A 26,439-nucleotide genomic window follows, 5' to 3' on the forward strand; every position below is an offset into this window, starting at 1 on the left:
TGAAGGCAAGAGCCAGAGAGCGCGCGGCAGCCTGACAGGTCTCGACAGAACCAGACGAGCGAGGAGCTCTCGACATCGGCAGAACCCCCCAAAGGGTCTTGCAACATCCCAATCCATCCTAGCATGCCTATCCCGTCTCTCATCCCACTCCCCCCCTCGAACTCCCTCGTCCCTTCGTCCCGTCCCCTCCCCCCCTCGGCACCCCCTCCGCCATCTTGCCTCCGTCGCCGCCGTCACCGCGCGCTGCTGGTTTCAGTGACCACTCAAATCGACATCCAAAAGGAGGGAAGGGGGCTCAGTTCAGTTCAGTTCAGTTCTGTTCCATTGCCTGGGGCCTGTTTGCTTTCTGCCATCTCCAACTCGTCCTCCACACTTCCCACACTCCCACCCCCCCCTCCACCTGGCCGAGACAGTCCCACGCCGTTACCGCCCAAGGCTCGAGCACTTCGACCAACCTTAAAATAATCCCCCCTTGCTTCCTGTCGACACAAGGCGAACCTCGTCTCCGAGGAGCTTTGGAAAAAAAAAATCAGGAGAAGACTACAGCTAGACGACAATCAAGGCTGCAGCTTGGCCGACGCACCAGCAAGCTCCTCCTGCCCACACCTCCATTCACCTCCCCATTCAAATCCACATCCACATGCGCCGTGCTTGAAGCCTAGGAGGGGGGCCTGCATCCTAAGCCCATGCACGTTGCCAGAAAAGACGCGCCAGTTGTTGTTGGCACAAGGAGACGAGCCACGGCGACGAAGGAATAAACACGCTACCTTGCTTCCGACTTTCTGACCCAGGTCCAAAAATTAAGGCCTGTCATCTTTAACTACTCTAACCGAGCTGTCCCCTTCATTCTCGCCCGCTGGCAAATCTCTCGACGGGAGCCTATTCCACAGCGCTTCATTCCCTGCCTCTACCCCTCATCGTGCTGGGTGGCCGGTCGGAGCGAACCTCCATTCTTCCTACCCTTACCCCTGGCCGGGCTCTCACCACGCCGAACTTCCATTCGAGCCCAAATCCGCCAATCTCACCAGGCGGACGCTGGTCGCCGGCAAGTCCTCTCGCGCTGGTAGCTCTCCCTTCTTGTGCACGAGCTTCCCGTCCAGACAAACTCAGTCGTCGACTCGGATTCCACCTTGCGTCGCGACTCCATCTCCAACCACGCTACCCCCTGTCGTGCCCAGTCCGTCCCCGACCAACCGTGCTCCGATTTCGATACGAGAGCGAGCGACCCCGGTGATAAAAATCCCCCGTCGCCCACCCTGATTTCTCAGAACTACCCCTCCGTCAACTGTTGCAGCTGCGAGGCTCCAGTGTCATGTCATGGACAGCTCATCGACTACTCCTCTTGCCGATTACTTCTGGATCGCCGGTATTGAGACGATAGCCTACGATGACCCCCTACCATCGGGCTCTCAGGTCGCCGCTTCGATCGCAGAAGACGGCGAGCAGCAACCAGAAGAAAACGGCGTGAATGCCAATGGCACCGGCGCCCCGAGACACCATGCTCGCCATTCTAGGCAGAATTCGGCGAACAGGCTCTCCAACAGCCGCTTCTCCATCCACACCTTGGACGAAATCGACGGCAACACCCAAAGCAACCGCAGCAGCGTCACGATCCGCCCCGCGCACGCTCAGGGCAACGGTCTCCCAAACGAAGGTGTTGGGCCCGCACCGGGCATCGGTCTCCTGGACGGCTTCGACTTTGACGACGCTTTGGTCAAGTTTGCCGCCGAACGTGAAAACTTCCTCGACGACCTCACCTTCAGCGCCGGCGCCAAGCTGCAAGCCAGGCCGCCAATGGTCAACCCGCGCGCAGAGAGAATCAAGGCTGAGGACAGTGACCAGAGTGGGAGGAGAAGCCCGCTTCGGAACCTCGAGAGGAGCATCAAGGGCAGCATTCGTCGCAAGATGAGTTTCAGGGACATGAACAGCTCGCGCAGGCAGCCTGTCACGCCGAGGGCGAGCACGCCAGGCGCCGGCGCGATACCCCGACAAGGTCAGTCAGAGACGTCCTAATTCTATCCAGGGCCATCTTCACTAACGTCTTTGTTGTTGTTGTAGGCTCGATTCGCACCACGAGACGCTTGAGCAACTACAACTCTGTGATCCCACCGCCCGAACCTCTGAACACCGACCCTAATATGCACCCTCTGAAGCGACGCTTCGAGCCTGTCCTGCTCGACCGCTACCCAGCCAAGGATGTTCCAGAAGAGACCGCGCGAAGGGGCAAGTTCCCTGATTATGTCCCCATGTTTGCCTTTCCGAACGATATTCAAATCGTCTCCTCCGACGACAGACCCCGCTCCACGTGGCATGGCTTTACCATGACCTCTGACGACAACTCCAAGATCTACGGCATCACCATCATCATTTGGACGGCTCTGACGTCTGATGTCGCGGAGGAGCTGGAGAAAAGATGCGAGCAGTGGCGGCAGAGGCACATGTCCAACGAGGAGCGCGAACTGGCGGCGAGCTTGGGCGTCAGATTGGCTGCTGAGCGCGCAAACCTTTCATCACTGCTAGCCAGGCTGCCTTCGGTTCCTTCAGGATCCTCAGCACGAGACGCACTGGACGACCAAATCAGCACCGTCGAAGAGAAGATCAGTCTTATGACGGAAATGCTGAGGCCGCTCCGCCACGGAGCGGCTTCCAAAATCGACGGCCTGACAGCAGGCGAGAGCGGTCTATGGAGCCCCCGAGCGTACGGCATCCTTGGCCGCGATGTTACCCGGATGGCCTTTTGGAAGGACTGGCTGAGGGCAGTGCTCGTTCCCATGACTGACGGCGGGGTTTTGCGAATTCCGCCAAGCTCTCCCAAGGTGGGACGCTGGCAGCCTTTGGAACGATACGTCGTCAACCTTTGCACCGAGGCTTTCAGCCCCTTGGGCTCCAAAACTCAGGTCGAGCTAGGCGTGCGAGAGCTCAAGTTGTACGCCAGGCAAGATGCTGTCAACGAGATTCCCGGCTCTCGAACTATCGATATTTACGCCTTGTTCCGGTGTCTCTCACTCGACAACATTGTGGCCCTCTTCGAGTACGCCATGTCCGAATCACGCATCATCTTCCTCTCCTCGCACACTGGGATGCTTCATCTTGCATGCCATGCACTTGTCAATTTGTTGTACCCTCTCAAATGGGCAAGCATCTTCATCCCCGTCCTTCCGGCACGCTTGCTCTCGGCGCTGGAGGCGCCTTGCCCGTACATTGTTGGCGTTGAGCGGCGCTACGAACGAATTGAGCTCCCAGAGGATGACTATGTATTGGTGGATCTTGACAAGGACACCATCGATGCAACGTCGCAGCCGGTCCGCCTCCCGCGACAGCATCGCCGCAAGCTCCATGCGCTCTTGCAGGTCGCGGCGCCGGCGAAATTGCGGTACGGTGTCGCTACCGGCCCGCCGCCGTATGCGATGGAATCATTCCCATACGATGCCTTCTCCGCGGAGAACCCTTCGCTCTACAATGACTACGCTTCACCCAGCACGTTGGCTCAGTGGGTGGCCCAGAATTCCTCAACCTTTGGCGAGCCGAGCCCCGCATCGGAAGTAAAACCACCCATTTTTAACGCTTTCCTACATTCCAAAGTCGACCCGAATAAACCAGACCGGCCCGGCACGAGCAAGTCAACAAGGACCAGCCCGCCTTCGTCTGTCTCGCCTGTCTCGATTAACTTCCCGCCCATGCCCACTACGCCAGTGTCGAGAAGCGACTCTGGCTTTGCATTGACATCAACGCTACGTGAGAAGCGATCCCGCAACTTTGACGAAAAGACCCGCCGCAGCTCTTCATTCGGCGTTGATAAGCATGGCCCTCTTCACCGGCCCAGCATTCCGTTCTTGAACGGGAACGGTCACGCCCCAAGCATGTCCATCTCTGCAATTTCGGTGGATTCGCAGCCGTACACGCACTCCTCGTATGGCGGAGGCTATGCTCCGTCCACATACGCGCAATCGACTCTCGCGGCGTCGACGATCATGCCTAACATGCTGATCCAGCCCGTGTTCAACACGGAGACGACGGTCTGGGTGGAGGGGCACTGTTTCAACTGGGAAGAGGGTGCGCTCTCTTCTTCCTGCAGCGTCTGCGACGATCGTGCCGAGGGCGATGGAATCTACAAGTGTTCTGGATGCAGCGCCTTCGCTCACGGACGCTGCTTGGGCTGCGTTTCTCTGGCCTGCCACCAGAGCTTCTACCCTGACAGGGTCAGGGCTGCCTTTGTGCGATGCCTCGCCAGTCTGCTGTATACCTATCGGAAGCACCTCGGCCGGCCATCGAAGGATCAGAAGAATAACGGTCGGATGTACGCCTTTGATATGGACGGGTTCATCAAGAGTCTCCCGTACGATCAACAGGAATATGCCAATATGATGCGTGAAACACAAGGTAATTCGAGTTCCCACCTAGCATACCGGGGACACGGAATTAACGTCCACAGCTTTCAACGAATTCATCCACGAACGCGAGACCAAGCCAGGTACCACTGCGTCCATCAGGTTTTTCGATGAGGTCATCATGGCCAAGAAGGCACGGGGTCGGCCTGGAATAGTATCTGGGCTATCGCGCCTGTCCACGATCCGGTCGTCGCACGGGGCCTCGAGCAACTCATCTGCCTTTTCTCCGCCGTCGCGACTCAAGATTCCGACGTACCTCAGCGACACGTCGGATCACATGTGGCGCACGGCGTCTGTGCCAGTCCCCAGTGCGAAGTTTCCAGGTGACTACCGGTCTATTGTAACCAGGATACCCGCCAGGCTGGACACATCGCTGATGCGAGAACCTCGCGTCATCCAGGGTGTGCCGCGGCCTGAACAACGCGGCACACGGGGGCTGGTCAGGAAGCAAGTCCCGAGCATGCTGGGAACCTCGCCGACCAACTAGAGGTCGCAATGGGAGAGACCCGGCGAGGCGCGGCAGCCTTTGCAGCGCGTGTTGCTTCTGCGCTGACCTGCGCAGTGTATATATAGGAAGACGATGTCGATGACGTGGAGGAGTGCCACACATGTGCCTTCGCCAGTATTGTACCATCAAAAAGGCTTCATTCATTCGGCACGATGCCGACAGGCCAGGACACCATGACAAGGGGAGTACGGAAAAGGTTTCCATCAAGATGAAGAGAAGCAACATTCTTTCGCTTTCCTTTTTGGGCACAGGATGAAACCAGCAAACAGCATGAGAGAGAAGGCGGTAGTTTGGCGCAGGCATATGATTTGGATTGTCCAACGCATTTGGCCTTTGGCTTGCGAGGAGTGCGCGTAGAGAAGCTTGCCGCTGTAGCATAGCGTTGGTGTGTGCAGCAAGAGAGGTCTGGAAAATGAAGTATCGGGACCCAAGTACGGCGGAACGACAGGTTTCTGCGTACGTGTCGTGGTCAGTTGTGTGTTGCCGATGAGCTCTGGGCGAGCTGTCAGACTCGGCGGCAGGGACTTGTTGAGAGAATCAAAACCATTCTGAGAGAGCGCGGTTGTGCATAGGGACTGTTTAATGACGGTGCCTTTCTGAGTTGATTCCCGTATCTAAAGACGACGCTTCCATGAGCAGTCTCACTGCTCAATTGACCTTTCAGCATGGCCCACCCCGTACTCCCTCCCCATCATTCCCCACCCGGTCGCAAGCCGCTCAAGCAAACTCGTCCTCGGGCTCCTCAATAGCGCCCTTGACGCGCACCAGCAACGTCGTCTTCCAGCGGTCGAGCTTGGAGACCTGGTCGTACTGGAACAGCTTGTCGGTGAACTCGTCCTGGTCGGACTTTTCGACGGCGGCGAGCAGGTCGTTGAGCAGCGCAAACTCGCGCTGGCCGGCAAACGAGGGGTCGAGGTCGGCGTACTTGTCAATGGCGCGGCGGGCGGCGACGGCGTCGCCGGTGGCGAGGTGGCAGATGCCGGCCTTGAGAAAGTAGTCCTTGACCGAGTACTTCATGAGGTTGTTGGAGACGGAGGCGGCGGCGACGCGCTCGTAGGCCTCGATGGCCTTGTAGTAGTCGGCCTCGAGGGCGGCCACGTCGCCGACCTTGAGGTGCAGCTTGTTGGCGAGCGCCGTCGCGTTGTCGCCCTCGTACCAGCCCGCCGCCGCCTCGTAGCACGCGAGCGCCTTCTGGGTGTCGCCGAGCTCCGTCTCGTACAGCTCGCCGAGCGCCTCCTTGTGGCCCGCCGCCCGTCGGAAGTTGCCCTTGGTGCAGTACTGGTTGATGGCCACGTCGAGGCAGCGCACGGCCGCCGCCGCGTCGACGGTGCGGTAGGCCTTGAAGGCGTCGACGAGCGTGTTGGCTGCGTCGTCGGGTTCCTTGAGGTTCGTCGTCTGGATGCTCGCTGCCTTTTCAAAGGCCTGGCCGGCTTCGAGGGCTGTTTTATTTTCGAGACGTCGTGTCAGTCATAGTAGGTCTCGTCTGGAAGGCAAGGATGGGGGCGGCATCCATCTTCGTCGGAACGGCAAAAGGGACACTTACGCTGGCGGGCCATCTTGAAGGCGTTGGCCGCCTGCAGGTACAGCTCGGCGGCATCCTGGTACTTCTCCTCCCTTCCGCCGAAGAAACTGAATCCACCACCAGCCGATGAGAGCTGCTTGTCTGCCTAGTTGTCGCGAGTTGTCAGCATCTTGTTCCACCCTAGCTTTGGAGACGGCGATGGCGGGGCAGCGCGGGGTGATCGGGGTACAGCGCACCTTTTGCAGCAGGGCGCGGGGATCTTGAGCCATGTTGGGCTGGTTCGTCTGGGCTTTCGTGTGTATATAGAGGAATTGAAATAGTCGAGTTTGCAGGAGGAGCAGGAAGTCGCTTCGTGTGTCGATGGTTTGGTGGCAAGGTGGTTGTATGCACGAAGGGGGGGGGCTTGGAGGTGTCGCAAGTCAGGTACTTTAGTTCCAAGTCGCAGCAGGGTCTCGGTCAGATGTTGGCGTCTCGAGCTATGACGCTACAGGGAACACGCACCCCCCGGGGCGGCTGAGCCGAGCTGGTGTGGATTCCGTACCCGTTTCCTCGCTGTTGGTCTGAAGATACATCCTCCCTAACATTTAATCCGAGCCTGGTCCGTCATCTTTCAACTCGAGCTTCAAGCTTCCGTCTTCACGACAACGCCGCCGCCTCGAGACCTTCGCCTCGTGCACACATCGACACCCACCTCTCCCTTCCAGCACAATGGCGCGCCCTCCATGCCCACGCTGCGCCCGCATGCGCAAGCTCCAGGCCCCAATCGCCAGACGAGCCCTCTCCTCGACAGCCCCCACGCCGAGCAAGCAGAGCCCGGCCGCCATTCTGGCGAAACCGACCTGGTCCATCGCCTCCCTGCTCGCGACAAGCCCGTCTCCCTCGACGCCCGACGAGATCTCGCCCCAGAAACTCAACCATCTCCTCCGCCTCTCGGCCCTGCCCGCGCCGGCGACGCCTCAAGCCACGTCCGCCCTGCTGGCAGCGCTACACGCGCACCTCCGCTTCGTGCGCGACGTGCAGGCCGTCGACACAAGGGGTGTCGAGCCGCTGCGTGCTTTGCGGGACGAGACGGCTCGCGGGCGGGTGGCGGCGACGGTAGGGCTCGCAGAGCTGCGGTCGGCCTTGGACAAGGAAGTGGCCTTCGGACATCGACAACGGCCGAGGCGTGTCAAGGGCGACAAGGCCGCTGTGGATCAAGATGCAAAGACGGCAGAGGCATGGAATCCCCTTGGCACCGCGCAACGTACTGCGGGAAAATACTTTGTCGTTCAGAGCAAGAAGGGTCAAGAGGCAGCATGAGCAGTGTCCACAGCATGGCTAAAGTGATGCATTCGTCTCGTAGAGGCTCAATAAGGTGCGTAGCTACTCATACATTGGGGGGTGAACTTCTTGCCCCCCCGGAGCCAAGAAACCTCCACCGACTCGGTACGTGATAGCTAATGTGATAGCTAATGTAATTCCACAGCAGAGGGGACCTTCAACGAACCACGTTACGGTATCTTGCTCTCCTAGCGACTCCTCCTTGATTGCCTATACCCGTGGCCTTTTGTATTCGATACCCCTCAATGATCATGTTCTCTGGCCTGGCCCAGATTGGGTGGCTATTCTAACCATGCATCTGAATCTTGGCCATGCGAGGATCGAGCTTGAAGGCATTCTCACGGCCAGCTGAGCTTCGTAGCGGCACTGTCTTGCCCGTGCCCGTCTTGAGCGGCATCAGTCTGGTCGAGAGCACTGGCCGCACGTTCTTGTCGAGCGGGAGATGTGCGGCCTTGATAATCTTGTCCCTGTTGTACTTCTTGTCCTTCTTCGCCAGCATGTCCTCATCCCGAGACACTTGTGCATGGTTGACGTCTTCCCAGCCGACCATCTTCAGGATGGACCCCACCATGAACTGGTACCGAAAGTGTCCATTGAAGCCACGGCTGACACTGAAGTTTTCGACGCCCTCCACACCCGTCACCGGCTCGAGGCCAGCAACGCCAGAATGGGTGTTGGATGTGCGGTAGAGAAATCCGAGAACATAGTCGTTTTCGGAAAAGATATTGATCAGCCTGCTGCTGACGACGCTCTTCATGGCGCACCAGATACCGGGGTCAGATGGTGCAGGAGCTCCAATGATGACCACCGACTCGACAAGTCCGAATTGGCGTCTCTCCGCCAGAGCCATGAGACAAGTGTAGATGACGCGGGCACCCAGGCTGTACCCGACCAACGAAACGGGTCGGTCGCCCTGAGTCTTGCGTCCGATGCATTCGGCCAGGGCCATACCCGCCTTCTCACATCGCACCATACCGATGGACCATGGATTGTCGAGGATCTTGCTGACTCGGACCAAGCCGACTGGCCATTTGCCGTCCTTGAGACATGTCATGACTTGGCGGTTGTTAGTGTCATCATTTCTGAGGCTAGACACACGGAAGACTTACCATGGCGCCTGTTCATCTCCTTCTTTACCATTGCCCAAGTGGCACTTTTGATGACCAGCTCAAGCGCAGTGCCCAAGCTCATAAGGTTTTCGACCTCGTATCGTAAAGTAAAGCACTCAGCTTGGGGTCCAAAGCACTGGAAAGGAACAACAAAGCCATCCTCCTTCGTCAACCAGCCACTGACACCAATGACAAACTTCATACGACGACTGGAGGGAGGAACCAGCTTAGCGTCGCGGTATCCTTCCTCGGATGTGCCGTTCAGAGACAACAACGCAAAATCAGCAGAATCCTTTCCATACTGATCGATCATTTTGCCCGTGTCTCTTCCAGCGTAGATGCCGAACATGTTGCCAACAACAATGCCGTTGTGGGCCACGGAGCCAAGGAGTCCAGCGGCTGCTGTGTCGCTCAGCTTGATGCCACCCTCAACACAACTAATGCCGGCCGAGGCCAGGGGGGCGGCCAAGGCCCCGGCGGAGCCGATCAGAGCCGCACCAGCAGCTTTCCATTTGCGAGATTTCTTACTCTCAGTGGTTTTCTGCTGTAGAATTGCGTCAAGATCAACACCGGCCGCGGCTGAGCCTAAACCCCGAGCAACACGATTTTCGTCCTCGAACAGAATCTCCATAGAGAGGCCTAGAGACGATGCTAAATGAAGCATCAGAATCCGAGCGAACGCAGAATATGTTTCCATCGAGAGCACAAGAAGCATGGTTGCGTGGAGCAGAAGCTTGCGCTTGTCCAACGGGAGACCGCTGAGCCACGTATTCAGGGGTGGAAACCGGCGCTTGAGATAGGGATCAAGATCATTGACTGGAGGCGTCATTGCCTGACCTGCAGTTTGTGTCAGTTGCGCCCGCCTCAAGGAAGAGGGGGTATAGCTTCTTTGCACAAGACACCGCCCAGGTCCGCTTGTATAACGTACCAGGGAGCCTCACGACGGGGCGAAGAAAGCCGCCTCGAGTACCGCCACGGAGCGCGGCAGTAGCAGACCGTGAACCACCACGAGGAGACTCGTGATCACCCCGACCGCCACGCGTTCCGCGGCCCGTACCACGCCCGCCGCGGTGGCTCATGGCTGGGGTGCCATCGGAGGAAGGTTTGACAAAAACATCTTCTATGCGTATGTGGAGGTTTGTCTGCCATTTCCTGAATATGGCCAGGAGTTCTTTTTTGAGCTCTTGATGCTGGGGCTTGCCGGCCTTGGCCTGGACATCGTGTTGGGCGTCTCTCCTGGCCACTTCCGATACCTGATCGGCAGCCGGCACGTGGGCATTGCTATACGACTTGAGTGCGGCCTGCTGTGTCTTTGAATAGCCCGGTACGGAGGGCCTGCTGCCATTCTGAGAGGCCGTGCTATTTTCCTTGCCACCAAAGGCTATGTTGGATGAGGATTTATTGTCGACCTTGACAGGGATTATGGGTATGAAGGTATTGGTGATCTGGACGTCCATTCTCCTGGTTATGTCTCCTATCAGGGCGATGAGGGCCAGGTTCTCCTCGTGAGTCAGGAAGCCTGTTAGGTCTGTCTTGGCTCGGCGAGGCGGGAAAGGGCGCCTGCCGCCCCGGGATGTGTTGTTGACCATGTCGATTGTGCTGTTCTTCCGAGCAGTTCGGTCGATATCTTGGCTCGAAGAACGAGAAGGGGCTCAAGTAGGGAATGCCAACACCTTGAGCTGGTTCTGATGTTGACTGGCAGAGAGACAGGACTAGGTAGACAGGCACGCTGTTGCAGAGCTTGTAGTGGTACGTCTTGACAGTCTTGGTGTTGAGGTTGTTGGAAAGAGCCAGGTTATTGAGATCCTGACCGTAGGAGTGGCCAAGGCCGAGGCTGCAGTGATTTCGAGTACTTTTGGGAGGGTTTTAAAGATGAAGGTAATGCGGAAAGGTGAGGTGGTAGGTGAAGCTTCAGGTACACTTGACCGTGTGCAGCCTGTTGCTGTTTCTGTTACTCGTACTTCTCGTGCTTCTGCGTTGCGCAAAGGTTCTTTGAGAGGCATCAACCGACCTGAGTCGTCAGGGCGACATGGTCAGGCACATATGGACCAAGCTGTGCAAGATATTGGTCGACGTGGTGGCAGGGAACCCGGTTGCACTGGGCTGTCAACGGGACCCGCGCTGAGACCTGACGCAGTGAATGAGGACTTCCGTTTGGCTTTGATCTCTTTGAACTGAGGTAGGCACAACCGGATTCGTAGAGAACCCTCGCAATGGTGGTGAACGCTTAGCCCGTGATCCAAGTCACCAGAGGAATCATCACAAGACGAACACCGACAGTGGCAGGCGTGACGATCAGTGGAAGGAAGTTGGGGTCAAGTCTGTTCGCGCCAGCAATGTTTGTACCTTCCTCACTTCCCGTTCAACAGGCACGTCAGGCAGGTACTTCCTTCATCTAGGGCAGGACTTGACGGGAAGTTGCAACTCGCGAGACACAAGCCCCTTTGATGTCGCCCACAATTTACAGCATCTTCTTCTTCCCCCAACCCCAGAAGCTTCCACTTGTGTGACTCCAGCACAGCAGTGTGTATCCATTCAGTATTTCAGGTTGATCTGATGTCCGATTGTGATTCCTTGGTTTTAAATTCCTATTCGTGGACTTTGATTTTGGCAGCCATGGGTTTGCTGGCCTCAGACGGCTCGTCACATTCGCTTATGCACGATCATGGCCCCTGATCTTGTCCCAGCCGTCTGGTTCGGCAGTATGTTGAGACTGTTCTTTGTTGATGATTTTCTTTTTTTTGCACAGTTTCCTAACACGGCTGAGATTCTGGCATAGTCTCTTTCCTGTTAGGATGGTTGATAGCTGCCTTTCTTGTTGATCATTCTGCAACCGAACTCACATGGAGCTGCAGTTCAGGGGCAATGCCTTTGTCCTTCCCCCGCATTTTCCATGTCTCAACGTTCCTGAAGCGCATCCTCTGCTACAGTGTTTGATTATATTCCCACCAAACCAAGCAGCAAAGGAGTCTATGCCCTGTCACAAGTCCGATTTTATGAACAATCTTCTAACCAATCGTCACCAGATTCTTAGTATAAGGTACGTCAGCGGCAGAAACGTGGCTGCCAACGGCATGCCTACTATTTGAAGATGAGGCAGCTGGTATCTCCAAGCACATAGTGTAACAGCCATGCTGACCATGTCATTAGCATACGTGTATCGCCCTCGCAGAGCTATGATCCCCTTCGGCATCCTTAATCTTCCATCTCATGATAACGAGCATGCGCTGAAGCCGCAAATGGAGGTATCCTGTGCCCACAGTGCTGGCATCGCTCTGCGTCGCCATGCTCCCAAGATGCTTCTCCGTCTGTGTGGTCTTCCTCGCTATCGTTCACTAGCTCCTGGGTCAACCCCTCATCCACGCGATTCTCGGTCTCGTCCTCTATTATGGTCGTGTCAAGCTTCCACTGACGCAATACGTCGTCCTGCTTCCGGAACATGGCCGAAATATCCCTCCCTACGCCCGAGCCCGTTTCACTGCCACTCTCCACCATGTTGGCAACGCAAATATTGATCAATTGGAGGTTCCATTTGAAGCTCTTTTCAGGGTGGAACTTCAAGAGCATGGGAAACAGTGTCTCCGTCGCCAGCCGGTCTGCGATGAACTCGATAGGGAGTTGTAGGTTGAAGACAAAGTTGGGCATGGGCTGAGATTTGGACGACCGGCTGAAGTTCCAGTCTTCCCTCTCACCCTCGACAGGCCACAGACGGATTGACAGGCGAAGCGTCCTGGGATGTGCCATCCATCTCTGGCTTTGGCCTTCAAGGGTGTTTTGGTCCACAGTAGAACTCTGTGTTGATGCATCATTCACCGTCGTAAGATCAACCCGCATCCTCCTCAGCAACGATATCGCGAGCTTTTTGAGCTCCTGCTCAATCTTAACTAACGAATCCAACTGCCTGTACGTATCCTCGATGCTTATTTGGGAAGGCACGTCTCTGGCATCTTTAACCTCGGTATAATCGACACCATGAAGCAGGTTCCAGATGCGAACGCCTATACCCTGCTCCGATCCCGGGCCACTTAGTAGCATCTCGAGTGTCTCGGGGTACATATCCGGATGAAGACGAACTTGTTGCGCCGACAGTGCAGACTCGGTCTCGTATGAGTCGATCTCTTTGTGAGCATTCAGTAGCCTCTTCTCCAAGAGCTGAGTCGTCTTGCCACCTATGCCGGGAATCTTTCGTATCGTAAATGAGTCCATGAAGTCCACTGCAGAGCCGTTCTCCAGGGCCAACAGCGTCGTCTGATTCCGCGGTTTCTTCTTGCTCCCTACGAGCTTGCTCAGCAGCTTGTTCGTAGCCACGCCACAAGCAGAGGTGAAGCCGAATTTCTCTTCAATATTAGTACGTAGGTACCAGGCCAAATGTGAGCCCAGAAGGAGCCGCACATAGGCCTGGTTTTCGAGCTGCTGCTCTCCAGCAGTAGGGGGGGTGCCGTGGACGCGGCCCGCCATTTTGGTCAAGTCACAGGGGAAACCTTTCTCTGGGTCTGTTTTTGAAAGGCAGAAAAAGCTGTCAGCCAAAGTCAGCTTGTTGAGGCACGACATGTTGTAGCTGATCATGTCCGTCACGTCTGTTTGCGTCGTCAGCGTCACACTCGTGGCCGCTCTCCGTCGGCCCTCACATACCCATAAAGACCTCGTCCAGTCCCAAGCGTTCGACCTTGCCGCTCCATGAATGGCCCCTGAGGAACGCATAGAGGACTTTGCTCACATCCCGAAACGGGGTCAGATCCTCGCCCTCGACGACGACTAGATCGGGACAGACCTTGCGAGCGTCGGAGATGCGCATGAGTTTCCGCACGCCGCGCGCGCGAGCGACATAGTTGCAGGTGGCGAGAATCGACTTTTGCTTCACGCCGAGGGGCAGGGATTTCAGGGCTGGATTCTGCGATTCGAGAACGGAAGCGTAGAAGCAGTCATAGTCCTAGGGGTGGGTCAGGGTTTTGAATGGCAGAGGCGGGCGTGATGGAGGACATGGGTGGTTAGCATACAAAATGAAGGATGATTCTGTCATCTTTGGGTTTTGGGGGTCTCTTTTTGGGAAAGTCCATTTCGATGGATTCTCTTGTGATGAAGGGAGTGGAAGGAGTGTGACGTGTGAGGTGAGTTGGGTTCGAGGTCCACTGACGAGCTGCTTCAGTGCGCATGTGTTTGCTCACGCCACGCGCTTAGGGAGCTTCTGGCACACGTACCAACACGTATGAGCGAGTCCCAAAGGTGACCGCAAACCGCAAAATCAACACACAAGCAGCTGCACTACAATTGCAAGATCAAAGAAATGACTTCAGGTAGGTAGCCGGCAAACTTAGCCGTTGGCATTGAGTAAGGTACCTAGGACAAAAGCCACCAGCCAAGAGTCATGGAGCGCGACTGCTGCCTGGATACACACCAATCCCGATCGGCCAGATCCTGGCCGATGACTCTATTTACAGGCTGATGCAACGAGACCTGCAATGGCCAGGGTCACTGCTGTTGAAGGAGGCTGTCCGGTACCTATGTAAGTGGACAGCCCATGCACGAAGCCTTCAGATTCACCGTCTGTTCTCAATGCCTCACATTCAGGTCATACACTAAAACCGAGCAGCCATCGTGGAGTTTGACCTACAAAACGGCAGTGCTGCGACTGCGCAACACGCCATCCGGCCAGAGCCGCTTGCTCTCTTCTGTCATGAGCTTCTTCCATCCGGCCTCATCACACGGATCGATAATGACAGCGACAGTGGGTTCTATGGCCCACTCGAAGTGTCCTCACTTGCGACGCGGGCGGCGTCAGCCATCGCCAACATCTCAGATGCCGATGAAAGTCTTCTTCAGGAGACCTTACTCAAGTTCCTGACGCTCGCTCAAAACGATAGCATGCCTGACGCTACACACTCCTGCTGGCTTTGCATCCGCATGACGCTCCCTACACCTGTCTGGACCATTCCCAGATGGCACATGGACGGGCGCATGCTCGACTGCAGCTGTCCCTCGCCCCAGCTTCCACATTCAAAGTATGCCTTCACCATCCTTGGACCATCAACTAGGGCCATGAGTACGAATCCTGCCGTGCACGCCACTCTCATGACGCCCTTGTCAACGGGTCAATGTGCAGACCCGAACGAACCCAACGCTGAGCTCGCAGCAATTCTGGCGAAACACCAAGAAGTCACTGTCGAACCAGGCCAGATTATCCGCTTCAGCTGGGGCCAGCCTGATTCGCCCGTACACTCGGAGCCGGATTCGAGTTCCTCGATGCGCGTCTTCATCAGCATCCTATTAGGAAGAGAGGCAGAGTTGCGGGACATGTGCGACTTTAGAGGGCAAGAGTACGGAGTATGGTATAACAACTAGGGCATGGGAAGGGGGGACTCTCACTCATCGCAAGGCAACCTCTACAACCTTGATGTCTCGCGCTGCGTCTCCGCCGCCACAGCCTGCAAGAAAGCCCGTTCCACATCATGCTCGTGAATCCATACCAGGTCCCTGCGGCTCTGCATTCTCGTCCGCAGCTCCGCATCCGTCTCTTTCTGATCTATCAGGCTGACGAGGGCCCCGTTCCGCTGCTGGACCGTCCTCTGCACTCGGTCAGTGTGTTCCTTCCGCGTCCGCTCGTACAGGCTCAGAGCGCGGGCCACGTCGTCATCAGACACGGGCTTGCAGATTCGCTGCGTCTCCGGGAAAACGTGTAGGACGGCCTGCGCAAACGCCCATGCGTCATCGATCGCCAGACTTCCGCCTGCCGCGAAGGCTCCGCCATGCGCGTGTGCCGCGTCGCCTACCAGAGAAACCCGGCCGCCCCCCAAAACCCACGAGTCCAGCTCCTTGGCCGCCGTGTTAGGGTAGATCTTGGTGTACGGCGTCGCATCGATGACGGCGCGCGCGAGGGGGCTCCAGTCCTTGTACAGGTCGCGCAATGTGTCTACGCTGCCGTCCGAGTTCCACACTGAGTCCTTGTACGGCGCATCGGGTGCCTCCGGGTCGCTTTGCTGGGAGCCAACGATGGTGAAGAGGTCCTGAGCCAAGGGCGACAAGAAGAGGGAGCGATCAGGACCCCAGATGTGGACCGCCTCATCAGGCAGGTCCGAGATGTGTTGCACGTGCGAGCGTGGAAAGACGGAGCGGAAGGTCAGGTAACCTGACCATTTTGCGGCCGACGTTGGCACAAATGCCTGGCGGACAGGGGAGTGGATTCCGTCTGCGCCGAGGAGAATATCTGTCGCGATGCTGGTGCCGTCTGTGAATGTGACAATGAGACCTTGAGAAGAGCTGTCGCGCGATACCGAGGAAAAGGCCTTGCCCAGATGAAGACGTCCTGGTTCTATATGGTTCAGTAGCGCTCGCTGGAGGTGAGGGCGATAGAAGCGAGCTGTTCTGTGTCTGTGTTCGACCTTTCCAACATGATGGTCGGCAGACACAGTTTCATTTGTTTGGTAATGCCTTTGGGAGATCAGCATGATGCGCCATACCTCCAAATTCTTGGCTCAGGGGGCCACCTACTGATAGATCATGGGGCGGCCCGACTTATTGCGGAACGCAATAGAATCATCGAGTACGTCGCTGACCCCAAGCCTCTCCAATGTCTTGAGACCATTTGGTCCCAGTGCGATGGTAGCTCCAATCTCACGCAGCTCCGTCGCACGCTCATAGACGTGCACGTCAATGTTGGCATGTTTCTGCAGCGCAATGGCAGCCGTGAGACCGGCAATGCCCGCGCCGATGACGGCGATTTGGAGCTGCACCTGGTCTGTCATACTCTCATGCTTTCGTACATTCGTGTGTCTGCATTTCAGTTACATGGATGTCAATGAAAGCATGCAGCGCCCATCTATATCACATTGAACTCGTGGTGTTACAGCGAGGATTCTCCGACCTTGCCATGACGTGATTGTCTCCATTATCGTCGCGATCTGTCCCAACCACGAGGTTGTCGGCGCCACATGTCGGATCACCCCCGACTCCCTTGACCAAAGTCCGTTGAAAGATAAACGTCGGCCGAAGTTCCGACTTGGCGGCTGCCGGTCCTGAGTCGAGCGAGTCGAGCAGAGGCAAGGTAGGATGCAGCACAGCAGCACGTGAACTCCGGAAGCCCAATAAGGGGGTATGAAACTGGCATCTGGTTCGGGCAAGGGCCAATGGCATGTCGAAATGACCGGAGCGTGCTTCAAAGCAGTCCATACATCGGGTCTGCGAGTCCATGGCGTCCACTCAATGGTCCCCCAAACTATCGAGCTTCCGGCGACGAGCTACCATGTATCATACCCACCGAGATCCCAGGAGACGGAGGCGAGTTGTCGGATATCGCAAAATGAGCCCAGAAAAGAGGTGCAGACATCCATGACGACAGGCCGATCGGGGCGCACGCAATACAGAATCTTCAATTCTAGAGCGGCAGTTATGTGAAGCAGGAATCATGCACGAGGCATGGTTTGATCGCTTCGGACCCGTCTGCTCTTAAGCCTACCCTGGCCCGGCCCATCTCACCTTTGTCTTGTTCAGTGCATCGATAGTCTGACAGACAAAGAAGCCTTGCTTCGACAATCGACAAGATGATCGAGTCGACAGTGCCGAGGAAACAGTGGTGGAAGATCCAGTGGTACTCCGATGATGATACCCCTGAAGAGCGCAAGTTCATCATCAAGCTGGACCTGCTGGTCGTCCCCTATGCGGTCCTAGCCTATTGGGTCAAGTACATTGATCAGGCCAACCTGAGTGAGTGCCTCCTATACTCGAGTTTAGAGAGAACGACTTGCTCACGCGCCGTCGACAGACAATGCCTACGTCGCCGGCATGAAAGAGGATCTTGGTTTCTTTGGAAACGAGCTTGTGCAGCTGCAGACCATGTATACTGTGGGAGCAGTTGTCGGCATGATCCCCTTTATGTTCCTTTTCACTTACATCCCGATGTACTGGACCATCCCTGCCATGGATATCATGTGGGGTGTTTTCACCCTGTTGCAATACCGGGCAACGTCGTTTGGAGAGATGGCCGCGTATAGGTTTTTCGTCGGATTCTTCGAGGTAGGCTGAAGGTCGCTTGTGTTCTCGCTGCAGTGTCAGACTGATCAAGTCGCAAACAGGCGGCATTCTTCCCGGCCATGCATTACGTCTTTGGTAGGTCCTCATGGTCGTAACTGGCGCCGTCAAACCACTAACACCACCTGCAGGATCCTGGTACCGTGGCCACGAAATTGCCCGTCGTGGAGGACTGTTCTACACAGGTCTCAACCTGGGCACGTTGACCGCGGGATTAGTGGCCGCGGGAGCATCGGCACGCCTCGAAGGTGTCAACGGCCTCGCCGGCTGGCGATGGATGTACATCATCTGCGCGCTGATTACCTTTCCGGTCGGGATACTTGGCTACTTTCTCCTCCCAGGCACGATCGACCAGCCCAACCGATGGGTTCTCAACGACAAGGACATTGAAGTCGCCAAGAAGAGGCTTGAGAGGGCCGGCCACGTCACGCACGGCACCTTCAAATTCGGACACCTCAAGAAGATCTTCCTCAGCCCCCAGTTCTGGACCGTCATCCTGGTCGACGTCCTCTTCTGGAACGCGGGCATCCACAAGAGCACGGGGAGCTTCCTGCTCTGGATCAAGAGCCTGCAGAGGTACTCGCCCGCCAAGATCAACGAGCTCGGCACCATCGCCCCGGCGCTGGGCATCCTGTACAACCTCGTGGCGTGCTTCGCATCCGACCTGATCCTCGGGCCGGCGTGGGCCATCACTTTTGCTTCGGGCTTCAACGCTGTCGGGCTGATCATCTTGGTGGTCTGGAAAGTCCCCGAGGCGGCGCTGTGGTTCGCCTTTTCGACCATGTACTGGTCAAACGCCCTGTCGAGCGTGTTCCACGGCTGGGTCAACACCCTGCTGCGCGACTCGCCGGAGGAGAGATCCTTCACGCTGGTCATGATCACCATCATCGCGCAGTCATCGACGGCGTGGACGCCGCTGCTGACGTTCCCGACGGTAGAGGCACCGCGATACCCCAAGGGGTTCGGTTTCTGTCTCGGATGTGCGCTTGCGCTGATCGCGTCGACGCATGTGCTCAACATGTACATCAAGCGCAAAAGGTGAGCGGAAATCCCCATTTCTGCATCTGCTGAGATCGACGTCCCTTTGCTGACCGTGCTTCGAACAGTGCCGGCAAGGATCTTGCTGCGACTGAAGAGGCTGCTGTGCAGAGCGACGCGTCGTCGACGGATGGCGTCAACGATGCCAAGGTTGCTCAGGGGCCTGATGCAAAGGTCAACGTTCGGGTCAACGAATCGGCATCAGGGTGATGATGGCAGCCAAGATTATTCGGGTTCTTCAAAATTGAGAGACTTGGTCAAATCAATGCAAGTTCACAGAACATGGTTTTCATCATATTCATTGCTAAGAATGGATTTCCGTTATCCCTTACAGACCTAGACTGAAGGACTGAACGCTCAAGCTAGCCGGTACCCTGCCTTGACCACCTCATCTGCGGACACAGAAGCATAGAAACCCCGCATAGGCCCTTCCACCACCTGATACTGAAAGAACCCAGCGACTCGCCCCTGTTCATCCCACGTAGCGGAGCCACACGTACCGTAAGGGATGATCAGATCTGTACGAGGCGGCTCAATCTGCCCAATGTAGACCCAATCGTAGATAACGTAGCGCAACTGAGCCTTACTCAGATGGGTCGTCTCACTGTCGTTTCTGTGCATCTTCCAACCCTTAGCCATCATGAGGCCCTCCATTGCACCCGTTTGGGGGCTGTTGAGAAAAACTCTGTCCGCTATGTCGATTTTGTCGTCCATGTCCTCTCCGAGCAGCCTGGTGAATGGTGGGACTGTCTCACCCTGTTGTTCGAAAGGTTCATTGACAAACTGAACCCCAGGCTGAAGTTCTACAAGCGAGATATTTGTGAAGCTAAGCTCCTCCACAGCCCTGCCGAGTAGCCGCTTGTCGCCAGACGGCAAAGTCTGGTGAAACGTCTCCGACTCGCCGATCCCGTGAGAGGCGCCGGTCATGAACTTGTCACCCGCGTCGTTTCTGACTAGGACTCCAGACGAGGTAGTGAGGATTTCTCCGTTGCGAGAGTCGTTGGATGTAAGACTGGAGATTAGGACACCAGGGCGAATGACATTATAGGCTGTATCGTCCACAATCCCGTGTCCGGGATTAGGCATCACTTGCCGTAGTAGGGCTTGGCGATTGCCGGGGCTTGGGCGGCGGAGATCCGTCTCGAACAAGTACATCGTCCAGCACTTCGCGATGCGCCCAGGCAGTCGAGCCCAGACTGAATTGATATCGACTCCGTCTTCAAGTACAACGTGGAAACGTCTTTCTGCGTCGAGGATGAATTCCAGCACGGCAAGTCCCGGGACGCAAGTGAGAATTGCGCGAGTGACAGATTCCGCAAGGCTGCGAAATGCCTGGGACTCGAGAGGCATGAACCTTGCATCAGTGTCGTCACAGATTCGAATGCTCATGTTGCCAGCCATTGTCATGGGGAACATGGTACCTTTACCATTGCCCTCATTGTCGCCGATGGTAATAGGTAGTCCGGCAATGGTGAGTGGCCAAGGTGCTTCTGGTAACTTTTTTACTGTGAAGTGGAGGTAGTGCCGATTGCCTCCCTCGAGAACGTCCACAGTGTCAGGAAAGATGTTGTATAGCACTCGGAGAACGTTGTTGTCGAACTTGACATTGCGATCACGGAGATCGAATGGAAGCTTCAGATGACGTTTATGCCATGAAGGCGCGGGGTATGTCGGTGGAGACTTGGCTTGCGAGGAAAGAAGTCGGGGAGAGTCCGGCTCATCGTTCAACGAGGGCGTGGCGAGAGACCTGCCTTTTGACGGTTGGGCGCTGCCTGGGTTTATTTCTCGCTTCCTGGGCGACGGCGTCGAGGGATTGACAATTTCTTGCCCTTTGGCTTCGGGCGACGACCGCTCAGCCATAATTGTAGTGTTACGAATGTTGGTCGTTTGTTACGAAAATATAACATTCATGAGCTTGACTTTTTTTGAAGATGGTTTTTGGCCCTGCCAATGATGCCTTAATTGCTGCGTCCAAAGTCTTGTTGATGCGTCTGTCAAGGCTGTGATGGTTGTCACATTCAAGGCTGTGATGGTTGTCCCCGGAGAAGGTTGGTAGTCTTTATCATTAAGTAGGTAGGCGCAAGGGGGGCAATAACACTTTCCAAACGAAGTTGCCCAAGGTACCTGCCTATCCAGGTGGCTAAGGTTAATACGGTAGGTACCCAGAGGAATAAAATTGTGTAATAGGGCGCGTAGTTCTGGTTAGGACTATTGGAAGCGGGACAAAGTTCTTGCCATGAACGCTATACACCAGTCTCACCTCACCGGCTAATTTTGTTTTCTTGCGAGCCCTGGATTATGTAGGGTACCTAGGCTATACTTTCTGTCATGTTTTTGGGAGTCTTGAGAGCAGAAGATTTACCTTACCTTGAGGGCACGGAACAGGTCATCTTGAAAACGGCTGCCTAGACGTCCTGGAGTTCCCTTGGCCACCTGATCAAGCTTTTCCAAGCCCTGGGTATCTCCGATAGCTTGTGTTGACTAGGTATATATAGGCATGGCAGGGTAGGTAAATTTGTGATGGACACGCGACTGTTGATGACTGTTTTATCCTGAGAGACAAGCTAATCACGTGCAAGACGTGCTCTCGCCTACCTCCCGCCACCTCAGTTTACTGGGCCTCGCCGCCATCACTTTCGGCAACACTGTCCTCAATTCCATTAACATTGACGGCAACTCCTGCTTGATAGCAACCATCTTGTCCGCCGGGCAACATGTGCGCAGCTACGACGAAAAGCTCTCGCTGGGCTTCTCCTCGCCATAACGTTACACAATTTCCCATCACCAATGCTGACGGGACAATCCTTCCCGTGGCAATACAGGCTAACATGACCGCTGAGCAGCTTGACGCTTACGTGACTCATTTTCGAATTCGAGAAATTACTCACCAACTAACCCTGCCTGACGTCCTGGTAGCAAGGACCGAACCAGGCTGGCACCGGGCGCTCTCGCCCGCTCCAGAATACGACGCAGCGGGCCGTCGCACGAATACACGCCTCCAGCGGCGTCGTCGAGCCCTTGAAGCAGAACGGCACCGCTGCATAGAGGAAGCCGTCGCCAAGATTCCGTCGTATCAACTACCGCGTGACTACCGCCGTCCAGCGGGTTTCACTGACCGCGTTTACATCCCGCAAGCCGACTTTCCGGCCGTCAACTTCATCGGGCAGATCCTTGGGCCCAGAGGGGCCACCCTCAAGGCCATGCAAGAGCGTGCCGGAGCGACTCTGGCCATTCGAGGCAAAGGGTCTGTCAAGGAAGGGCGGGGCAGGTCAAAGCCGAGAGGGGGTGCTTCTGACGATTCGAGCCAGCCACTCCACGTTCTCGTTACCGCAACCACACAGCGGAAAGTGGACGAAGGGAAGAGACTGATCCAGGAGGTCATTGACAATGCAGTATCTACACCCGAGTGGCTGAATGAGCATAAGAAGCAGCAACTGCGGGACCTGGCCATGGCGAACGGCACCTTTCGCGATGACGAAGGCCGCGCCGATGCGAGAGCACAAGGCCAGGTCTCTCTACATCCTGCCACAAGCCTTGTGAAGGTGGAAAGCAGCCTTGATGCTGAGTTCGAAGACGAATATGCTAGGCTGATGGAGGACATTCTTGGTCTCAGGGAAGGGTACACTGACACACAGGAGCGGAGCATGGTGACTTTGCCACCCTGGAGGGTGGACCGACTTCGCGCGAAGACAACTTGAGATTGCTGACTGGTAGTGCTAACATGAAGCAGGTTTACCGTGTAAATTTGGCCGTTTTGTGGTTGACGTACTGACTTGACCACAGTAGTGCAAGGCTTGCCATACGCACTTTACCTCGTGATGAATTTGATTGAGACCAAACAATGACGTTTTGATTTTGTCGCCGGTGTTTGTCCGACTCTGTACGATGCCTGTGCACTATCGGTAGACGTCATGAAGGCTCCTGTAGTCAGGCTTGACAACACGAGCTCGGGACGTTGGTGGTATTTATGCGACTCCGGCAGCAGCTGCCAGTAGGAGAGACTTCGAGGACAGGCTATTAATGGAAACACGAGTGCCCGTCGCGTTGAGAAAAAGTCCTGAGATGGTGCTGTGCTGTGATGCATACATACCTAGCAGTCCTCGCTACCTACCTACCTTAGGTACCTACCTTAGGTACCTACCTTAGGTACCTACCTTAGGTACCTAACCTTAGGTAGGTAGATAGGGTGAAGCCTCGACTCGAGGGAGACACGACAGCCCTGTGCGTGCGTGACAAGACATGGAGCGGAGCAAGTGCTGTCGGAAGCGACTGGCACAACGTAGGCAGATATCGTCACCCTGGTCGTCACGGTTGACGTACTCGCAGTGGCTCTTTCTTCGTCACGGCATAATAATGGGGGAGGAACTATTGGGAGACGCAGCATTCTGACCAGGTGGGGGCAAGGGCGGCTAGCGCCCAGCGCCCCAGGGGCCATCGGCCAGCGACCAGGGGCCATCGACCATTCGGCCACCGGCGGTTGGAACAGTTGGACGCCGCGGCTCTGGCGTCTTTGGCGGGAAAGAGCCCCACCTGGGTCCAGCAGGAGGAGATCCTTCAGCTCCCCTCTCGCATCCTCGCATCCTCGCATCCTCGCATCCTCCAATTTTCCCATTCTCCCCCCATCCCTGGCGCGGCATGGCACAGTAGGATCGTCTCATTTCTTTCACCACTCTGTCTTGGATCACGGACCCGAGGGCTTGGACAGCCGATGCTGAACGACGAGCCATCAAACTTACTTTCCGATCCTTTCTCTGCCCTCGCCACAATGCTCCATTCGCTCGGGTAAGGCCCTACCTCCCTGACTCGACACCCCAGCACAGTCGACAGCCAACTCTCGCGAGACTTGATCCATCATGTCTATCCTGCCCATCGTGACCATCAAGATCTCGCCGACTTCTCTTGATCACGAGCGACGACGGACATGAATCCTTCGAGATGCGGTGAAGCCAGCAAAGCCAAAAAAAAAAAAAAATGTCAGTCAAAGGCTTCTTAGACGCCGCATACCAGCCTCTGTTGTCGACTCGATAATCCCCGCATCCCAGCGATTGGGCGGCACAGAGCCATGTCAGCAGGGTTCAGGGGCCCATTCGGCGCTTGCGCCTCGATTCCCTCGACTTCGCGAGGCTCGAAATAGCCAACCATGCCTCGAATCGCCCCTCCTTCGTCTGTGCTCATGCGAGCCACGGAACCATGACCACCAGGACAGTGTCTTCCGTTTCGTTTGTTTCCCAGACCCGCCCGCGTCTATCTGTCTCCAGACCCTGTGCGATGCCTCTTGTCACACTGCATGCATATGCGGGCTGGCAACGCAGCGCTTCAAGGCCAGGCCCCGGCCTGGCATGGGAAGGCCTCGCTCCCTCAGTTGCTTACCACCATGTTGGGCCTGTGTTTCTCGTCACGTTCATATATGAACTATAGCCGCCGTCCCTCCTCACCCCACCGCTCTCATATTACTTTCTCGTCTGTCCGAACCAACGCAACCCACGCACACACATTTGTCAGGCCTGAGTGGCGACGTGCCTGTTGCACCTTGCCTCGTCTGCCTGTCCAGGTCTCAAGACAGAGAGGCAGCCATCAGTCAAAGTTGCTTGTCGTGCTCTATACATCGTCTAACAGCAGCTCACGAGGTCAAATTAAGTGCACAGAGCAGGAGCCATGTCGACACCGATGGCGCCCGCCTCGCGGAGGCCGAAACTCTCCCTCAGCATCAAGCCTACCACAGGCCCCAAGCCGAGATCGTCCAAGACGCTCACCGTCGTGGATCCCAAGTCTCCAACGGCCTTCAACACACTGTCCAATGTCTATGTCACCGCCATCGAGCGCTCGACTCCCGTCACTGCCATCAACACTCATCAGACACCCCAGCTCCACATTCACACCGGCATGAGTGACCTCAAGGGTCACCAGCGACGTATCCAAACCCCGTATGCTGCTTCCTATCCCGAGACACCCCTGACGGCGAATCCCTCTTCGCCATCTGCCATGGAGGCCTTCTTCCCCAGCATCATGACGGCGACGCCCCCGCTATCGGCTGGGCCCGTCGAGCCCACTGACCCCAAGGTCTTCACCTTTGGAACGACAGAGGCGCCGAGTCTCTCCATCATCTCAATCACCACACAGATCGAGCCGCGGACGCCCCGGAGGCGAGCCACGCTCTCCGGCTCATCCGCACCATGGCTCAAGCCTCCTTACTCGCACCCTCGGTCCCTTCACAGCATTCTCCGAAACTCACCATTGCCACCTCCCACGGCACAAACCCCAATGTCGCCTAGGCGGCAGTCTCTTCGGCTCCAAGAGAAAGCTGCTCGCCGTGTGGCCTACAACAGCCCCATTGAACAGACCATTATCACGAACAAGTACACCAAGTCGCACATTGACCTGCTCATCGATGACATTTCGCCTCGGTCCCCCGCCCTCCCCGGCCAGGATCCAGACACGGTTCTCGACCTTGCCCTCGCCTTCACAAGCGACGAGACGCGCGACGGAGGCCAGACGCCAGGACCTTTTGAGGAGATGCGCCGGCGCATGGCCGGACTCGTAGCCACAACACCGACAGCACTGTCGCCGTCTGGACCTGGAGGTGTCCGTAAGCGGAGAAAGAAGGAGAAAAAACGGCGATGGGTGTGGACGATAGGGCAGGGCGAGGACGGCGACGAGGAAGTGGGCGGTGCCATGGCGGCAATGAGGGCCGTGGAGGCCAAGGCCGCCTCGGAGCCGCCGCCGCCGATCACGATACCGTCGCGGGGGGTGCAGTGTCTGATGGAGGATCTGCCGACGCCCAGCGTGGAGACATTTGATGAGTGCGAGGACGTCGAGATGGCCGACTCGAGCAGTGCCGTGTCAGACAGTCGAGGCGTGACACCCGGTGATGGAGATCTGGACCTGAAGACGCCGACGTTGACGAGAAAGGGTGGCGAGGGGGTGGTAGCCAGGAGGAGCGTCGACCGGCTCGGGTCGGTGGACCTGTTCAACCCAGAGACAGGCAGCCGGAGGGATACGCCGGTGCCGCCGGACATGATGGTCACATGAGGACGCGCGGGAACTGCAAGAGTAAAAGGCGACATGGTATCTGTAATCTGGTGGTGTATTATTATCAAGAGCGGTTGGGATATCCATAATGATTGAATGATGACTATGAATTTGGAACCAAAGCTGTTGCGCTCCTTGTCTTGCGTCCGCGACACTCTTCGCGTCGAAGGTATGCTGTTCTGTAGTCAAGTGAATTATGAGCACTTGTATCGTCTTGTGGGAAGGCTCTTGTTTGAGAGAACCACTCGTCGCTGACCAGTGCTTGAATGAACACATTAGCCTCCGACTTTATTATTGGATTGAACTTTGTGCCAAGAGGGGAAAAGGAAGGGGAAAAAATGATGGGTCAGATCACGACGGGCACCTGACGTGTTGCTCCGAGGCTGCTTGAATCTGACAGCGTCTGAAGCGTCAGCCCGGGTCGGTGGTCGGTCAAGAAGGAAGCCCGGCTCGAACATGCTCACGACTCTCCATCACCTGCAAATTGTGATCACACATGCATGG

General features: G+C 56.4%; 11 protein-coding genes across 11 annotated transcripts; 6 read left to right on the forward strand and 5 right to left on the reverse strand.

Annotated features, from left to right (window-relative positions):
• Positions 1-1,317: 1,317 nt before the first annotated feature.
• On the forward strand, positions 1,318-4,875 carry VDAG_01962 (dDENN domain-containing protein; the record flags this gene model as incomplete). Its single annotated transcript, XM_009657991.1, has 3 exons — positions 1,318-1,993; positions 2,059-4,380; positions 4,433-4,875. The coding sequence occupies 3 exons, from the start codon at positions 1,318-1,320 to the stop codon at positions 4,873-4,875; spliced, it is 3,441 nt and encodes a 1,146-aa protein (XP_009656286.1).
• Positions 4,876-5,613: 738 nt separating this feature from the next.
• VDAG_01963 (alpha-soluble NSF attachment protein) lies at positions 5,614-6,687 on the reverse strand (the record flags this gene model as incomplete). Its single annotated transcript, XM_009657992.1, has 3 exons — positions 5,614-6,335; positions 6,440-6,563; positions 6,655-6,687. The coding sequence occupies 3 exons, from the start codon at positions 6,685-6,687 to the stop codon at positions 5,614-5,616; spliced, it is 879 nt and encodes a 292-aa protein (XP_009656287.1).
• Positions 6,688-7,126: 439 nt separating this feature from the next.
• On the forward strand, positions 7,127-7,717 carry VDAG_01964 (uncharacterized protein; the record flags this gene model as incomplete). The annotated part of the gene is made up of 1 exon (XM_009657993.1): positions 7,127-7,717. One exon carries the CDS (start codon positions 7,127-7,129, stop codon positions 7,715-7,717), a length of 591 nt encoding a protein of 196 aa, XP_009656288.1.
• Positions 7,718-8,024: 307 nt separating this feature from the next.
• VDAG_01965 (DUF726 domain-containing protein) lies at positions 8,025-10,436 on the reverse strand (the record flags this gene model as incomplete). Its single annotated transcript, XM_009657994.1, has 3 exons — positions 8,025-8,794; positions 8,848-9,684; positions 9,776-10,436. 3 exons carry the CDS (start codon positions 10,434-10,436, stop codon positions 8,025-8,027), a joined length of 2,268 nt encoding a protein of 755 aa, XP_009656289.1.
• A 1,419-nt stretch (positions 10,437-11,855) lies between these two features.
• Positions 11,856-13,904, reverse strand: VDAG_01966 (uncharacterized protein; the record flags this gene model as incomplete). The annotated part of the gene is made up of 5 exons (XM_009657995.1): positions 11,856-11,876; positions 12,003-12,172; positions 12,261-13,424; positions 13,480-13,777; positions 13,845-13,904. 5 exons carry the CDS (start codon positions 13,902-13,904, stop codon positions 11,856-11,858), a joined length of 1,713 nt encoding a protein of 570 aa, XP_009656290.1.
• Positions 13,905-14,131: 227 nt separating this feature from the next.
• On the forward strand, positions 14,132-15,186 carry VDAG_01967 (uncharacterized protein; the record flags this gene model as incomplete). The annotated part of the gene is made up of 2 exons (XM_009657996.1): positions 14,132-14,141; positions 14,438-15,186. 2 exons carry the CDS (start codon positions 14,132-14,134, stop codon positions 15,184-15,186), a joined length of 759 nt encoding a protein of 252 aa, XP_009656291.1.
• A 41-nt stretch (positions 15,187-15,227) lies between these two features.
• VDAG_01968 (salicylate 1-monooxygenase) lies at positions 15,228-16,586 on the reverse strand (the record flags this gene model as incomplete). Its single annotated transcript, XM_009657997.1, has 2 exons — positions 15,228-16,272; positions 16,333-16,586. 2 exons carry the CDS (start codon positions 16,584-16,586, stop codon positions 15,228-15,230), a joined length of 1,299 nt encoding a protein of 432 aa, XP_009656292.1.
• A 795-nt stretch (positions 16,587-17,381) lies between these two features.
• On the forward strand, positions 17,382-19,116 carry VDAG_01969 (vitamin H transporter; the record flags this gene model as incomplete). Its single annotated transcript, XM_009657998.1, has 5 exons — positions 17,382-17,544; positions 17,603-17,853; positions 17,913-17,946; positions 18,000-18,906; positions 18,975-19,116. 5 exons carry the CDS (start codon positions 17,382-17,384, stop codon positions 19,114-19,116), a joined length of 1,497 nt encoding a protein of 498 aa, XP_009656293.1.
• Positions 19,117-19,263: 147 nt separating this feature from the next.
• On the reverse strand, positions 19,264-20,766 carry VDAG_01970 (uncharacterized protein; the record flags this gene model as incomplete). Its single annotated transcript, XM_009657999.1, has 2 exons — positions 19,264-19,298; positions 19,407-20,766. The coding sequence occupies 2 exons, from the start codon at positions 20,764-20,766 to the stop codon at positions 19,264-19,266; spliced, it is 1,395 nt and encodes a 464-aa protein (XP_009656294.1).
• Positions 20,767-21,620: 854 nt separating this feature from the next.
• VDAG_01971 (branchpoint-bridging protein) lies at positions 21,621-22,604 on the forward strand (the record flags this gene model as incomplete). The annotated part of the gene is made up of 1 exon (XM_009658000.1): positions 21,621-22,604. One exon carries the CDS (start codon positions 21,621-21,623, stop codon positions 22,602-22,604), a length of 984 nt encoding a protein of 327 aa, XP_009656295.1.
• Positions 22,605-24,561: 1,957 nt separating this feature from the next.
• On the forward strand, positions 24,562-25,935 carry VDAG_01972 (uncharacterized protein; the record flags this gene model as incomplete). The annotated part of the gene is made up of 1 exon (XM_009658001.1): positions 24,562-25,935. The coding sequence occupies one exon, from the start codon at positions 24,562-24,564 to the stop codon at positions 25,933-25,935; it is 1,374 nt and encodes a 457-aa protein (XP_009656296.1).
• Positions 25,936-26,439: the final 504 nt, after the last annotated feature.

The sequence above is a fragment of the Verticillium dahliae genome, genomic scaffold (genome assembly GCF_000150675.1).
Source record: "Verticillium dahliae VdLs.17 supercont1.3 genomic scaffold, whole genome shotgun sequence".
Classification (NCBI taxonomy): Eukaryota; Fungi; Ascomycota; class Sordariomycetes; order Glomerellales; family Plectosphaerellaceae; genus Verticillium; species Verticillium dahliae.